The 17233-nt window shown below is 40.7% G+C and overlaps 1 protein-coding gene across 21 annotated transcripts in view; it reads left to right on the top strand.

The window, feature by feature from the left end:
- The window catches only part of LOC128695868 (vinculin-like), a gene marked incomplete at its 5' end in the record, with an annotated part of 191280 nt that overhangs the window by 69361 nt on the left and 104686 nt on the right, over positions 1-17233 (top strand). For 14 of the 21 annotated variants that reach the window (XM_070084916.1, XM_070084915.1, XM_070084907.1 and 11 more), the window contains 1 exon segment: positions 6774-6833. In XM_070084916.1, the coding sequence (XP_069941017.1) occupies positions 6774-6833 (60 nt within the window). 21 annotated transcript variants of the gene reach the window in all.

Here is a 17233-nt window from a genome sequence, read left to right as displayed (position 1 = left end):
TTGAGTACAAGAAACCGCCCATTCATCTATTTAACCCAATAAAGTGGTCAGAAATCGGTAATTTGGCCAATTTCACGCAAATTTCAAGAGATGCCAGTTCCAAAATAGGGTCCAGAATAAACAATGCAGACATTCCTGACATTAAAATAACATTTTCTCTGTTCATTAGTTATGTCTCCAGGTCCTCTTTTATACAGTGGAACCTCTATTTGTGAGTTTAATCCATTCCAAGACCTTGCTTGCAACTGGATTTTCTCGTTTGCAGAGTCAATTTTCCTCATTTAAATTCATTCAAATGCAATTAATCCGTTCAAGTAGAATTCTGTACTTCAATAATTTCATTAATATCAACTCTACGGCTTATTTATCTATCACAGTTCATCTAATATGACATAAACAATATAAATAACAGAAACCTGATATACTCTAGAATGAATAAAATATGTCATTATATATGTGGCAGCGGCAGCGACCAATGAGAGTTTGGAGACAGAACAAAATACTCCTTGAATATTTCGCTATCATCAACTCTATGGCTTATTTATCTATCACAGTTCATCTAATATGAAATAATGAACAATATAAATAACATAGAAACCTGATATATACTCCAGAATGCATAAAATATGACATTATGTAACAAGTGGAGACGGCCACAACCACTTCCTCGTTGTTGCGGTAAACATTGCCATCTAGTGATGGCCTTTTGAAGTCGTCTATTATTATAATTATTATTTATTTATTTATTTATTTATTTATTTATTTATTTATTTTATGTCTTTGCAAACAGTACATTGAGATTTTGTATTTACAATAGTGGGTTGCAATGCAAAGAGAGCCTCTATTATGCCTAGGCATTATGGGCCAACTTAACATTATTGACTTACAGACTACTTAGCACTAAGGATTATATTGTAGTTGTACAGTAGGATAGTAATTATTTCATAGTTGTACAGTAGATTATTAATTATAAATGAATCAAAATTTGTATAAGACAAAAGATTATGTAGATTATGTAGTACATTATTATTATATATATTATATATATTATTATATGCGTCCTGTTTAAGGGCAATGTGTGGTGTAAATATTATGCAGAAAATTCGGAGTGTGGAAATTAGGAAAAGGTGTGGAGTTAATAAAAGTATTAGTCAGAGGGCAGAAGAGGGGTTGTTGAGGTGGTTTGGTCATTTAGAGAGAATGGATCAAAGTAGAATGACATGGAAAGCATATAAATCTATAGGGGAAGGAAGGCGGGGTAGGGGTCGTCCTCGAAAGGGTTGGAGAGAGGGGGTAAAGGAGGTTTTGTGGGCAAGGGGCTTGGACTTCCAGCAAGCGTGCATGAGCGTGTTGGATAGGAGTGAATGGAGACGAATGGTACTTGGGACCTGATGATCTGTTGGAGTGTGAGCAGGGTAATATTTAGTGAAGGGATTCAGGGAAACCGGTTATTTTCATATAGTCGGACTTGAGTCCTGGAAATGGGAAGTACAATGCCTGCACTTTAAAGGAGGGGTTTGGGATATTGGCAGTTTGGAGGGATATGTTGTGTATCTTTATATGTGTATGCTTCTATACTGTTGTATTCTGAGCACCTCTGCAAAAACAGTGATAATGTGAAAGTGTTGAATGATGATGAAAGTATTTTCTTTTTAGGGATTTTCTTTCTTTTTTTTGGGTCACCCTTATATTATTATTATTATTATTATTATTATTATTGTATTATTATACTATTATTATACGTATTATTATTATTATATGTATGATTATTATTATTATTATTATTATTATTATTATTATTATTATTACATTAAGAAGCATCTTTCCATCGTACATTGCCCAAGTTTCAATAAGATAGTCAAACAAAGTAATGAGATACAATTCTCTAGATCAAGAGCAAGAGCCCCTCATCAGCATCAAGGCACCTGCCTTCAGGTCTGCTCACTTAAAGAAAGTTTGCTCGCGTATGGAAACAAAAAATTGACCCATCGACTGCTTGTTTTTGGAAAAACTCGCACGTGGATGCGCTCGCAAGTAGAGGTTCCACTGTATTACGCTTGCTTTCCATTTTAAATTTTTATTCACACACAAAATGTAAGATTTACTGTTATGCAGACTACTGCATTATTGTAATAATTGTATAAATAATGTCACCCTATTCGTGACCGCATGTTAGACTGGCCAGTTGGACACGTATTGAATGATGACATTTGTTTACTCTTGATCATTGGCAAAAATGGAACATTTCCATTACTTTGAGCTCAATTTTTAAGGTACTTGCCATCCTGAAACCAATCAAAATCATATCTATTTCTGTAATATATCTTCCATTCTATCAGATGAGACAAAAAAAAAACGAGAATAGCATCATAAAAACCATGTGAAAATACACTGCAAAGTCGCTGTTTTACACCAGAATAATGATTGCTGTTTTTTCTCATTATGTATTGCATGCTGCAGGATATTTTTTATATGGTGCACACTTACCACACACACTTATTCTCTTATATGTAGGCCCAAATTTACTGGTCACAGCTTATCTGAGTGAGCTGGGCTCATGGTGACCGACAGTGGCTTCAAAGCCGCCACCTTATCTTTTATGGACACTGTACGGTGTTTGTGCCTTTACACAACACAAAGCATTTCTTTTATTTGTTGGAACCATGGTTAGGGCTAAAAGTGAACAGGTTATAACAATAAGTGGAGAATAAGAAATTGAAATGACTTAGGCAGTAAGTAGCGCCACGGAACAGAAGTGTCAGGTTGGTGTGGCAACCCTGGAGTCTTGAAATTATGCTAGCTGAAATTAGTACTGGATTACTGATTGCCAGATTAATGATGGCTGACCTGTACATGTACAGTGGACCCCCGCTTAACGATCACCTCCCAATGCGACCAATTATGTAAGTGTATTTATATAAGTGCGCTTGTACGTGTATGTTTGGGGGTCTGAAATGGACTAATCTACTTCACAATATTCCTTATGGGAACAAATTCGGTCAGTACTGGCACCTGAACATACTTCTGGAATGAAAAAATATCGTTAACCGGGGGTCCACTGTACATGCATGTGTTGTATTACCTAAATGTAAGTAGAAGTAACAAGATGTACCTGTTATTTTGTGAGTTTATAAGACAGAAAGAAAAAGACACCAGCAATCCTACTGTTTGTGTAAACTGTTACAAGTTTCCTTTCACACTTATTTGGAAGGACAGTAGCACCTCTTTGGGTGGTTGCTGTCTACCAACTTACTACTTCAGATTAATACCTACCCTGGTAATTAACTTATCATGCTCTGTCATTTTGACATAATTGAAACATCTCAGAAACTTGTTTTTTCCTCATCAGTCATTTTTAATTTCTTCACTCCTTATTCTCAACATATTCAGGTAATATGCTGTTCCTAGAGATAATTTGTGTACTGCCTCCATATCCATCAGGGCATTTAATTCTTTCACTTCATAAGATAACCATAGATAGGCAGAATGAGCTCTAAAATGTCATGGGAATAGCTTGACCCCTATAGGTTTAAATAGGTACAGGAATTGCATCTACAAAGAAGGAAAGCCAAACATACAGATAGTTCAACATTTATACAGGTACAATACATTACCTTTCAATGGTTACATGAAGATTTTGTTGCTCAGTATATACTGTTGCTGTGTGCAGCTCTGTACTTCATGACTGAATGCAATTTATTGTTTGACATATTGCATTACCTAATTTTTATTTTATTTTATTTTTTTTTTATTATCACACTGGCCGATTCCCACCAAGGCAGGGTGGCCCGAAAAAGAAAAACTTTCACCATCATTCACTCCATCACTGTCTTGCCAGAAGGGTGCTTTACACTACAGTTTTTAAACTGCAACATTAACACCCCTCCTTCAGAGTGCAGGCACTGTACTTCCCATCTCCAGGACTCAAGTCCGGCCTGCCGGTTTCCCTGAACCCCTTCATAAATGTTACTTTGCTCACACTCCAACAGCACGTCAAGTATTAAAAACCATTTGTCTCCATTCACTCCTATCAAACACGCTCACGCATGCCTGCTGAAAGTCCAAGCCCCTCGCACACAAAACCTCCTTTACCCCCTCCCTCCAACCTTTCCTAGGCCGACCCCTACCCCGCCTTCCTTCCACTACAGACTGATACACTCTTGAAGTCACTCTGTTTCGCTCCATTCTCTCTACATGTCCGAACCACCTCAACAACCCTTCCTCAGCCCTCTGGACAACAGTTTTGGTAATCCCGCACCTCCTCCTAACTTCCAAACTACGAATTCTCTGCATTATATTCACACCACACATTGCTGTCAGACATGACATCTCCACTGCCTCCAGCCTTCTCCTCGCTGCAACCTTCATCACCCATTCTTCACACCCATATAAGAGCATTGGTAAAACTATACTCTCATACATTCCCCTCTTTGCCTCCAAGGACAAAGTTCTTTGTCTCCACAGACTCCTAAGTGCACCACTCACCCTTTTCCCCTCATCAATTCTATGATTCACCTCATCTTTCATAGACCCATCTGCTGACACGTCCACTCCCAAATATCTGAATACATTCATCTACTCCATACTCTCTCCCTCCAATCTGATATCCAATCTTTCATCACCTAATCTTTTTGTTATCCTCATAACCTTGCTCTTTCCTGTATTCACTTTTAATTTTCTTCTTTTGCACACCCTACCAAATTCATCCACCAATCTCTGCAACTTCTCTTCAGAATCTCCCAAGAGCACAGTGTCATCAGCAAAGAGCAACTGTGACAACTCCCACTTTATGTGTGATTCTTTATCTTTTAGCTCCATGCCTCTTGCCAAGACCCTCGCATTTACTTCTCTTACAACCCCATCTATAAATATATTAAACAACCACGGTGACATCACACATCCTTGTCTAAGGCCTACTTTTACTGGGAAATAATTTCCCTCTTTCCTACATACTCTAACTTGAGCCTCACTATCCTCGTAAAAACTCTTCACTGCTTTCAGTAACCTACCTCCTACACCATACACCTGCAACATCTGCCACATTGCCCCCCTATCCACCCTGTCATACGCCTTTTCCAAATCCATAAATGCCACAAAGACCTCTTTAGCCTTATCTAAATACTGCTCACTTATATGTTTCACTATAAACACCTGGTTCACACACCCCCTACCTTTCCTAAAGCCTCCTTGTTCATCTGCTATCCTATTCTCCATCTTACTCTTAATTCTTTCAATAATAACTCTACCATACACTTTACCAGGTATACTCAACAGACTTTTTTTTTTTTTTTTCAACAAACCGGCCGTATCCCACCAAGGCAGGGTGGCCCAAAAAGAAAAACATAAGTTTCTCTTTTTAAATTTAGTAATTTAAACAGGAGAAGGGGTTACTAGCCCCTTGCTCCTGGCATTTTAGTCGCCTCTTACAACACGCATAGCTTACGGAGGAAGAATTCTGTCCCACTTCCCCATGGAGATAAGAGGAAATAAACAAGAACAAGAACTAGTAAGAAAATAGAAGAAAACCCAGAGGGGTGTGTATATATATATATGCTTGTACATGTATGTGTATTGTGACCTAAGTGTAAGTAGAAGTAGCAAGACGTACCTGAAACCTTGCATGTTTATGAGACAAAAAATGGACACCAGCAATCCTACCATCATGTAAAACAATTACAGGCTTTCGTTTTACACTCACTTGGCAGGACAGTAGTACCTCCCTGGGCGGTTGCTGTCTACCAACCTACTACCTAGGACTCAACAGACTTATCCCCCTATAATTTTTGCACTCTCTTTTGTCCCCTTTGCCTTTATACAAAGGAACTATGCATGCTCTCTGCCAATCCCTAGGTACTTTACCCTCTTCCATTGTTGTTGGATATTTAATCATGGCTAATTTATTTTATCACTATTACTCTCAAAATCCATCTCTGAATACCTGGCAAGAAAATTCCTAACTCAGTCATGAATCAGAATACAGTGGTACCTCGGGATATGAACAGCTCAAAACCTGAACAGTTATGTAAGCGTATTTATGTAAGTGCTTTTGTAAGTGTATTTTTGGGGGTCTGGAACGGATTAATCTAATTTACATTATTCCTTATGGGAATAAATTCGTTTGGTATCAGCACTTGAACAGCCTTCTGGAATGAAATAAGTTCGTATCCCGAGGTACCACTGTACTAACAATTTTATTAATTTTATGCTCTGTTAAAGAGGGGGGGGGGAATTACTACAGGATTTTTAGTAGACTGTATTGCAGTCCAGTATTTGTGTTTTTGGCAAGTCACAGTGGCATCAAAACTTGGCTCATGCATGCATAGATTATAATTTATTAATACATGTATGTATTACATATACTGTACTCAAAATTCACTTGTTTTGATTGGAATCAAGACAATTCATACCCCATGTAAATAACTTATTAACCCTTAAACTGTCCAAACATAGATCTACGTTGACGTGTGTAGCGCTCCGGACCTAGATCTATGTCCGATTTTACATGCTTTCTAATGTAAAAAGAAATGTAGATCTACGATTAGAGCGCTACACACGTCAGCGTGGATCTACATTTGGACAGTTTCAGGGTTAATCAACTGTATCTTAATTTATATTACAAAGAATAAAAGTCACATTACCATGGCTGGAATAATTGAATTAAGAGTACTGTGTTGTTTACTTTAAATGTGTTTGAATTCCTTTTTGAAATGTTTACTATTGACATAGTAAACTTTTGAAGAGATAGGTCAAGCAGATTAACAATTAATTTGCAGGTTCTTCAGCCAGGTGCATGTATTGAACACATTCATCCAAGTCCTCAACCTATTATGTCAGTGAGTTCGTACTTACTTTAAGTAGAAATTCTTTGCTTACCAGATTTACTTTTGGCTCTCATATGCAGTGCATTATTTTTTAGGCTAAGTTTACCTTGTTGGCTTGTGAGGTAATACTGTGCATCATACACAGCCATTGCAAATGCCATATTATTGGCTTTTATCCTTATTTCTTGTACTCTTTAAAAGTTGCTTTCACCTTGAAAACCAACAGTATCCATATGTACTTTTTATGGACAAAATGATGTTTTGATGCTTAGTGTTTTATAGTACACGTATTCATAAACTCATTCTAAGCCTTGCTTCTCAAAATGAGAGAGATTTCTTGAAGCTTAATACTTTATAAAGCTTTCTATTTCAGCACTGTTAAGGCTTTCATGACTTTATGTAAACCATGACATTTTGATATTTTTTTGCTAAACTTCATGTGGCTGCAGATACAGTGAAAAAAAATACAAATTACCCCTTGTTTTTAGATTGAAAATTACAAAAGTAAATCATCTTTTAAATCCTGTATGTGAATGAGTGAGTTAAAACAAATCTCTAAAGAAAGTTAAAAAAAAAATCTGATAATTGAAAAAAAAGATATCTAAGAGAGTTCCATAAATTTGACTAAAAACAGTATGAAAATAGGGATTCTTTAGCCCCTCATGTGGAACCCTGCAAACTACAAAACAAACTAGCACTAAGATAACATTTTGAGGTATGACAAGCTACATTCTGTGAAAAGTTCCATAAACTACTCATGGAATAGCAACCTGCAGGTAAACCTCCTAATACAACAGTAATAGATTATAATTACTTTCACATCTCATTAATTTTTGTTAATCTTGAAGTATCATAGAACCAATACTGGAAACTCTCAGCATGTGTTCTGAGCAATTTAAAAAATATTAATTTCTCTAAAGACTCTTTTATGTGGATGCAAGTAGGAGATCTCTTATTGCAAGTCCTGGGCAAGGCCTTGCATTGTGTCATTTCTGTGCATATGATCATTGCAATCATATGTACTTGCATAAAAATCACATTGAACATCTTGAGTGCAGAAACCAGTGTTAGGATATAAAGAACCATCTGTCCTAGTTTAGTAGCTCATTTTCTTCTTTCACCAAACTGGCAATATCCCACCAAAGCAGGGTTACCCAAAAAGAAAAACAAAAGTTTCTCTTTTTAACTTTAGTAATGTATACAGGAGAAGGGGTTACTGACCCCTTGCTCCCGGCATGTTAGTCGCCTCTTATGACACACATGGCTTACGGAGGAAGAATTCTGTTCCACTCACCCAAGGAGATAAGAGGAAATAAACAAGAACAAAAGTAGTAAGAAAGTAGAAGAAAACCCAGAGGGGTGTGTATATGTATGCTTGTACATGCATGTGTAGTGTGACCTAAGTGTAAGCAGAAGTAGCAAGATGTACCTGAAATCCTGCATGCTTATGAGACAGAAAAAAGACACCAGCAATCCTACCATCATGTAAAACAATTACAGGCTTCTGTTTTACACTCACTTGGCAGGACAGTAGTACCTCCTTGGGCAGTTGCTGTCTACCAACTTATTACCTAGGTTGGTAGCTCATGTTTACTGTATTTATCAAGCCAGTAATGAATATACAAGAATAAGGAGAAAAAGTAAGAATTTTTGAAGAAGATCTAGCTGACAAGAATAAGAAAGGACCAAAACTTTTATTCATATTTGTGTTATTCATGTGACTGCATACTTGTTTTCTTCTGCAGTAAGCAAAAAAAGGTGAAGTTCATATCTTGTATATGTAGGGGGAAGACTGGAATGGACAGGAATGTAAGTGATATTTTTATAATTTTCTAAAAATATATATTTTTATATTGGTATAGTATAAAACTGTTATAATATTTTCTTGTCAAAATGTTACACTGGCATCACTATGGAGGCCAATTGCTATTGGTTTAGGCATTTCTCTACACTGTCTAGAATCACATACTATACATTATTAGCAAAAGTGTGTATTGGAGCTACTTAATACTGACCTGAATGTCCATTTGCAGCAGCAGTACACAAAAATTGTCTCTGCAGTCTAGCTTACAACAGGTGGTGTAAAAAAAATCTAGAGAGTATCTGATAATCTGAATGTAATTTACTTTATCTGGGCAGCTGAGCAAGACAATATCTGGATTAGCTGTGCTGTCAGCAGTTCTCTCTAAATATACATCTTTGGGTGTAAGACAGGATGGCTCAAAATAGATTGACAAATAGAGCATATAATTCTTGGGTGGATGGAAGGAGGGGTAGCAGACATTCCAGGATCGAGTGGAAGGACAGTGTGAAAGAGGTTTTAAGTACAGTGGAACCTCTACTTGCGAGTTTAATCCGTTTCATGACCTTGCTCGCAACTGGATTTGCTCGTTTGCAGAGTCAATTTTCCTCATTTAAATTAATTGAAATGCAATTAATCCGTTCCAGTGGAATTCTGTACTTCAATAATTTCGCTGATATTAACTCTACGGCATATTTATCTATCTCACTTCATCTAATATGACATAATAAACAATATAAATAACATAGAAACCTGATATATACTCTAAAATGAATAAAATATGTCATTCATGTAGTGGTATGGGCGGTGTCGGCGGTGGACGAGAGTTTGTCTGGACACCAGGCAAAATACTTCATGAATAATTTTGCTAATATCATCTATACGGCTTATTTATCTATCACAGTTCATCTAGTTTGACATAACAAACAATATGAATAACATAGAAACATGACATATACTCTAGAATGAATAAAATGTCATTCATGTAGTGGTATGGGCGGAGTCGGTGGTGGAGGAGAGTTTGTCTGGACACAGGGCAAAATTCTTCATGAATAATTTTGCTAATATCATCTATATGGCTTATTTATCTATCACAGTTCATCTAGTTTGACATAACAGACAATATAAATAACATAGAAACATGATATATATTCTAGAATGAATAAAATATGTCATTATGTAACAGGTGGAGGTGGCCACAACCGCTCCATCTTTGTTGTGGTAAACACTGCCATCTAGTGACAGCCTTTTGAAGCCATCTATTATTATAATTATTATATGTAGTACATTATTATTATATATGTATTATTATTATATATTATATTATTATTATAATTCATTATTATTATAATTATTATTATTATTATTATTGTATTATACTATTATTATTATTATTGTATGTATTGTTATTATTCATATTATTATTATACATATTATTATTATTATTATTATTATTATTATTATTATTATATAAATTATTTGTAATTTTTATTCACACAAAAAATATAAGATTTACTGTTATTCCTTATTGCAATAATTGTATAAATACAGTGGACCCTCGCCTAACAATATTAATCTGTTCCTGAGAGCTCAACATTAGGCGAAATTATCGTTAGGCGAATTAATTTTCCCCATAAGAAATAATGGAAATCAAATTAATCCATGCAAGTCACCCCAAAGTATGAAAAAAAAAATTTTACCACATGAAATATTAATTTTAATACACACAAACTGAAAAAGAGATGTACAATACATGACACTTCCCTTTATTGAAGATCTGGTGATGATTGATGGGATGGGAGGAGGGGAGTGTGTGGATGGTCTTAGTGTTTAGAAGGGGAATCCCCTTCCATTAGGACTTGAGGTGTCAAGTCCTTTTCCAGGGTTACTTCCCTTCTTCTTTTAATGCCACTAGGACCAGCTTGAGAGTCACTCCTCTTCAAGGGGGGCTCCTTGGCGTGGTGAAGAGGCTCGTGGTCTGAGGAATTAGACCTGTCGGTCCCCTTCCTCAGACCGAACCTAATTACCCCCCAATCCCCCGTTCCCTATCCCATCCTCCCCATTCTCCCCTTTTTCCTTTCCTCCTCCTCCTCCTCCCCACCCCTCCCTTTTGCCCTTCCTTTTTGGCCTTTGGTTTTTTTTTTTTTTTTTTTCACAGGCACGCTAGTTCCTAGGTAGGGGAAAGGGTACCGGGGTCCATCCCATTCCGTTGAGGTTCTTGGCGGTGGTGTAGTTTGCCGTGGAATCTGGATTGCCTGGGGATGTCCCGATCCTTCTCCGGTATCCCGGTGGATGGCTTTGGGTGTCTCTCGGGCGATGGGTGTATCTCTGGAAGCCACCTTTCGGATTCCGTGGGTGGTGGCCGAAGGAGGTATGCTTTGTGGCGGATTTCCAGCCACCCTCTCTTTTGTCCACCGAGGTAGCTTGGCAGATGTGAGGTTGCTATCCTGGATTGCCGGTTTACTGGCATGATGGGTAGGGTATGGCACAGGTTCCATGCTGCATCTGCGCTACTTGCGGTGCTGAGGTCCTCTTGGGCGCGGAGGGAGATTTCTGGCCCTTTCATTCCTCCTAGGAACTATCCCTCCCCGGTCCCACCTTTTTTTATTTTTTTTTTTTTATTTTTATTTTCTTTTCTTCTTTCTTTTTTTTTCTTAAAAACAAAAAGAAAGAAGTAACCTAACCATGGCACCCCTAGTCCATGAACCTGCTAACCCCGGGCCCCTTCCTGATACCGCACCCCGTTCTCAACCCGCCTCGTCTTTGGACCACTCTTCGGACACTCCTCATGCCTCTGTACCTTGCCGGTGCTGTTTCCTCCCCCGCTTCAGGTACTGAGGCCTCGACTGACTCCTTCGATTTATCTGACCTTCGCTCTCCTCTGACTATGCTTCCAGCCTCTCCCTCTACGGTGCGGCAATTTTCGAATCGCCGGCCCATTCCACGTCGGACCAACTCTGGTCCCACGCCTAAACGCCAACGACAATTACCTGCTGATGATACTTCTCCACCTTCTCGTTCTTCTCAGAAAGGATCGACACGTTCTTCACTACCTTTCCACGCTCAGTTTCAGACTGCACAATGGACTAAATTCTTCACTTTACGACCGACTTCCTCTACTGCCTACCTTTCTGACCACAGTATTGGCAAGGCACTCCTACGCCATGTTGGTAAAGATATTTCTTTTCATGCTCTTAAGAGCGGTACGCGCATCATCACCGTACAGAATGCTACCCAGGCTCATGAGCTTTCTCGTCTTTCCCATATCGATACTGTTCCTGTCACTATTGAAAAACATCATTCCCTCAATTCTTGTAGTGGTACCGTCATTCTGCCCCATACCATAGTTCAACAAAATTTCCAGACATGTGGCACTGACATTCTTGAACAGCTGGAACTCCAAGATCTCCCAATCCTCAAGGTAGACACTTACGTTCTTCCTGCCCACGGGCGGAGACAATACCCTAGCAATGTGGCTCGTTTAACTTTTGACTGCCGTGAACTTCCATCCTCAGTTTATGTAGCAGGACATCAGTTACAAGTTCGAAAGGTGATCCCTACACCGCAACAGTGTAGAAATTGCTGGTGATTTGGCCATCCAGCAAAATATTGCAGATCTATCGCCGAATGCCCAGTCTGTGGTGCCGATGACCATTCTAATACATCTTGCAATCGACCTCCCTCTTGCCTTAATTGTCATGAGGCTCACCCTTCGTACTTTCGCCGTTGTCAAGTCTACTTAAACGAGTGGGAAATCCGTCACCTCAAAGACGCAAAAGGTCTCCCTTATGCCATGGCAGTTTCTCATCTCCGCCTCCAAGGGAGACTACCTCGTGTTTCTTATTCCCTTGTTTCAAAACGTCCCTCCACTTCTGGGATCCCATCTTCTGTAACCACCTCTGTGGTTACCTCTCCCATAATCACTCCTGTATCTAATTCTTTTGCTATCCTAGGCTCAGACATCCCTACTTCAACACCTCAGTCTGATCTCGCTTCTTCGTGTTCTCCCTCACAAGCCTCAGTAGCGACGAGATCTCGTATGACACCTCCTCCCAATCGTCCCTCTACTTCTCAAAAGTCAAAAAAAGGTCCGTTAACACCTCCTACCCATCTTCCACCTTCTCATTTTACTTTCCCTGTCTCTGTACCTGGTTCTTCCCCTCTCACTGGCTCTGTTACAAGTGTAGAGGTTCACCCTCCTCCTTGTACTGTACCTTCATCCCCTGTTCCCTCCCAAGTTTCTTCCTCTTCTGCCACCTCCCAGGTTTCTGCCTCTTCTGTCCCCTTCCATGCTTCTCCAGTTCCCTCCACCCTTTCGCCCCCCCCCCTACCTTGGTACAGTCCATTACAGTTCCAATCTTTACTCATCCTCCCCCTACCATTTCCAATATTGTCTCCCAAACGATGTCTCTGAATTCCGAAACACTTAAAGCAATCTCTGAATATATTGCAGAGACCAAACCATCAATGGACACTGATCCACCCTCCATTCCTTCTCTCTCCTCTGCTCCATCTGCACAACTCCTTTCTTCACAGAGCACCGTTCCTTCGCTGCTTGAACATTTTCCACTGCCTCTGCATGTGGACTTTTCTAACCCCTCTAGTCCGTAGGAACCCTTACCTGCGGATTTCAGGTATCTTTATCATTGCCAATCATGGCCTATTTACAGTGGAATATACGCGGCCTCAGGGGTAATCGGTGCGAGCTTCAGATGTTACTCTCCCAGTTTTCCCCTGTTGGTGTTTGCTTACAGGAACCAAAATTACACTGCTGTTATCTCTCCCATCTCAGGCTATAATTTGTTGTATTCTTCAGATCCTTTTCCTGATGGGACCTTTAATGAAAGTGCCCTTCTTCTACGCACTGATATTCCATACCATCAGCTATTTGTTCGTACCTCGCTGCATCACACAGCAGCCCGTATCCACTTGCATGGGTGGTATACGCTCTGTTCTTTATATCTCTCTCCTTCTCGGGCATTATCTATTCTGGATATTGCCTTTCTTGTTTCGTCATTACCGCCACCGATTCTGTTACTTGGCGATTTTAATGCCCACCACTTCCTCTGGGGGGGTCTCACTGTGATTCCCGTGGCATTCAGTTAGAGGCTTTTCTTGCCATGCACCCCCTCCATGTTTTAAATACAGGTACTCACACCCATTTTGATTCTTGGACTCACACTCTCTCTTGCATCGATCTCTCAGTCTGCTCTTCCTCCGCCGCATTAGACTTCACTTGGTCTGTTCTCCCGGACTTACATGACAGCGATCATTTCCCAATCATTCTTACTTCCCCTTCATATATCACCACCCCTTCGCATCCCACGCTGGCAATTTGATCAGGCAAATTGGAACCTTTACTCACACCTAACTGTTTTTAGAGAGGCTCCTTCTTCGTCCTCCATCGATGAGCTTTTACACCTCTTCTCGTCCTCCGTTTTAACCGCAGCTTCTAACTGTATACCCCAAACTTCGGGCAGACATTCTCAGAAATGCGTGCCTTGGTAGTCTCCTGCTTGTGCTCGTGCAGTACGTTTGAAACACGCTGCATGGGGCAGGTACCGGTACAATAGAACTACGGAGAGACTTCTTGCTTTTAAGCAGAAGGGTGCGATTGCTCGCCGTGTCATCTGTGACGCTAAACACACTTGCTGGCGAGATTATGTCTCCACCATCACCTCTGCTTCCTCTATGAGTGCAGTCTGGAAAAAAGTACGAAAACTGAGTGGTAAATATTCTCCTGACCCGGCTCTTGTTCTGCGGGTTGCCAGTGTTGATGTAGCAAACCCACTAGGGGTTGCCAATGAAATTGGCAATCATCTGGTCCGTATTTCTCAAGGACTCCATCTATGCCCCTCGTTTCTTTCCTCAAAGTCTGCCAGAGAGTTAGCACCCTTGGACTTTTCTTCTCTCAGAGAAGAACAGTATAATGTGCCTTTTACACTTCAAGAACTGGAGGCAACACTCTCAGCTTGCCGATCATCGGCAGCTGGGCCCGACGACATTCATATTTGTATGCTACAACATTTACATTAGTCAGCCCTTGCAGTCCTATTATGCCTTTACAATCTTATTTGGTCACAAGGAGTTCTTCCACAGCTGTGGAAATCTGCCATTGTTCTCCCTTTCCGCAAACCAGGCACTACGGGACATGAAGCCTCCCACTATCGTCCCATTGCTCTTACCAGTGCAGTTTGCAAAGTGGTGGAACGCCTGGTAAATAGACATTTAGTGTGGTATTTAGAGACACACAACAGTCTCTCCACTCGTCAATATGGCTTTCCTAAGGGACGTTCTACCATAGACCCCTTACTACGCTTGGATACGTATGTTTGTAATGCCTTTGCGAATAACCACTCAGTTATTGCCATATTTTTTGACCTTGAGAAGGCATATGACACAACTTGGAGGTATAATATTTTAGCCCAAGCCCACTCCTTAGGCCTTCGAGGCAATCTACCATCCTTCTTTAAGAACTTTTTAACTGGCATTTCCGTGTTCGGGTTAATAATGTGCTCTCCCCGGACTTTATCCAAGCTGAAGGTGTCCCCCAGGGATGTGTTCTGAGCACAACACTTTTTCTCCTTGCTATTAATGATTTGGCCTCTAGTCTCCATCAAATATTTGGTCATCACTCTATGTTGATGACTTCGCTATTGCCTGTGCAGGCGCTGACTGTCACCTCATTACAGTTTATCTCCAGCATGCGGTCGACTGTGTTTCCAATTGGGCCACCACACATGGGTTTAAATTTTCCAGCACTAAAACCCACCAAATTACTTTCACTAGACGCTCTGTCATCTCCGATCATCCTTTGTACCTCTATGGCTCCCGTATCCCTGAACGTGATACAGTCAAGTTTCTGGGCCTCCTCTTTGACCGTAGGTTATCCTGGAAACCTCACATTACCTCTCTGAAGGCAACTTGTCACAGCCGGCTGAACCTTCTTAAAACCCTTGCTCATCTTTCATGGGGAGCTGATTGTCGAACCCTCCTTCGCCTACATTCCACCCTCATTTTATCGAAACTTGATTATGGTGACCAGATCTATTCAGCGGCTTCTCCTGCTACTCTCTCTAGCCTTAACCCCATTCATCACCAAGGATTACGTTTATGCCTTGGTGCTTTTCGCTCTTCCCCCGTCGAGAGCCTCTATGCAGAAGCGAACGTTCCATCCTTATCCGATCGCCGTGATGCCCATTGCCTTCGCTACTATGTACGCTCTCATGATCTCCGCAATCCTTCCATTTATAGAATGGTCACTGATATTAGTAGACATTCTTTATTTGTTCGCCGCCCCTGTTTACTCCGTCCCTTCTCTCTTCGCCTTCATTCGCTCTTGTCTTCTCTTCAATTACCACCTTTCTATGTTCATGTAGCATCTCACTTTTCCCTACCCCCCTGGGAAGTTCCAGCTGTTCGAGTCTGTTCTTTCTCTCTCCCTTGCTCGAAAGCCTGACTGTCTACGGTCGCTTCCCACTCTCTTTTTCTTGACCACTTCCACTCTCATTCTCATGCCATTGCTGTGTACACAGGTGGCTCTATGTCTTCTGACGGCGTGGGATTCGCAGCAGTGTTTCCGGACAGCGTCGTACGAGGGCATTTACTATCTTCGGCTAGCATTTTTACTGCTGAATTGTATGCCATCCTTGCAGCACTTATCCATATTGCATCTATGCCTGTGTCATCATTTGTGGTTGTCTCAGACTCCCTTAGTGCTTTACAGGCTATACAGAAATTTGATACACCTCACCCCTTAGTCCTCCGTATCCAACTTTGGCTACGCCGCATCTTTACCAAGCATAAAGATATTGTTTTTTGTTGGGTCCCTGGTCATGTAGACGTACAGGGCAGTGAACAGGCAGACACTGCTGCGCGGTCAGCAGTACATGACCTACCAGTTTCATATAGAGGTATTCCATGTACGGACTATTTTGCTGCAATATCTTCCCACCTTCACACCCGTTGGCAACAACGTTGGTCTACTATGCTCGGCAACAAACTTCAATCTATTAAACCGAGTATAGGTTACTGGCCGCCTTCTTATCACCAGTGTCGAGGTTGGGAGACTACACTCTCCCGTCTTCGCATTGGCCATACTCGTCTTACTCATGGATATCTCATGGAGAGGCGCCCTGCTCCTCTCTGTGAGAATTGCCAAGCTCCATTATCAGTCAGCCACATTCTGTTGGACTGCCCATTTTATCAACGAGCACGCAGAATTTACCTCCGTCGTCGTCTTCGCTCCGCTGCTCTCTCTTTACCTTCCCTTCTCGCTGATGGACCCACCTTTCATCCGGACTCTCTCATTGACTTTTTGACAACAACTGACTTACTTCACAAATTCTGATACCTTCAGCCCTTTCTACTTCAATCTCTTGCTACCCTCTTCCCCCGTACTATCCCCTGCCCCGCTGTTTTCTGTAACCTACTGATCATCCCTCCTCCCTTCTGCCACCCAATACCCTCGCTTCCTTCCCCACCCTGCAGCGCTGTATAGCTCTTGTGGCTTAGCGCTTCTTTTTGATTATAATAATAATTGAGAGTCACTGAACCTCTGTTGCACAATATATCTATCCATAGAGGCCTGTACCTCTCGTTCCTTTATGAC

The sequence above is a fragment of the Cherax quadricarinatus genome, chromosome 14 (genome assembly GCF_038502225.1).
Source record: "Cherax quadricarinatus isolate ZL_2023a chromosome 14, ASM3850222v1, whole genome shotgun sequence".
Taxonomy (NCBI): domain Eukaryota; kingdom Metazoa; phylum Arthropoda; class Malacostraca; order Decapoda; family Parastacidae; genus Cherax; species Cherax quadricarinatus.
Note: the sequence above shows the minus strand (reverse complement) of the source record. Positions and strands in the feature narration are given on the sequence as shown.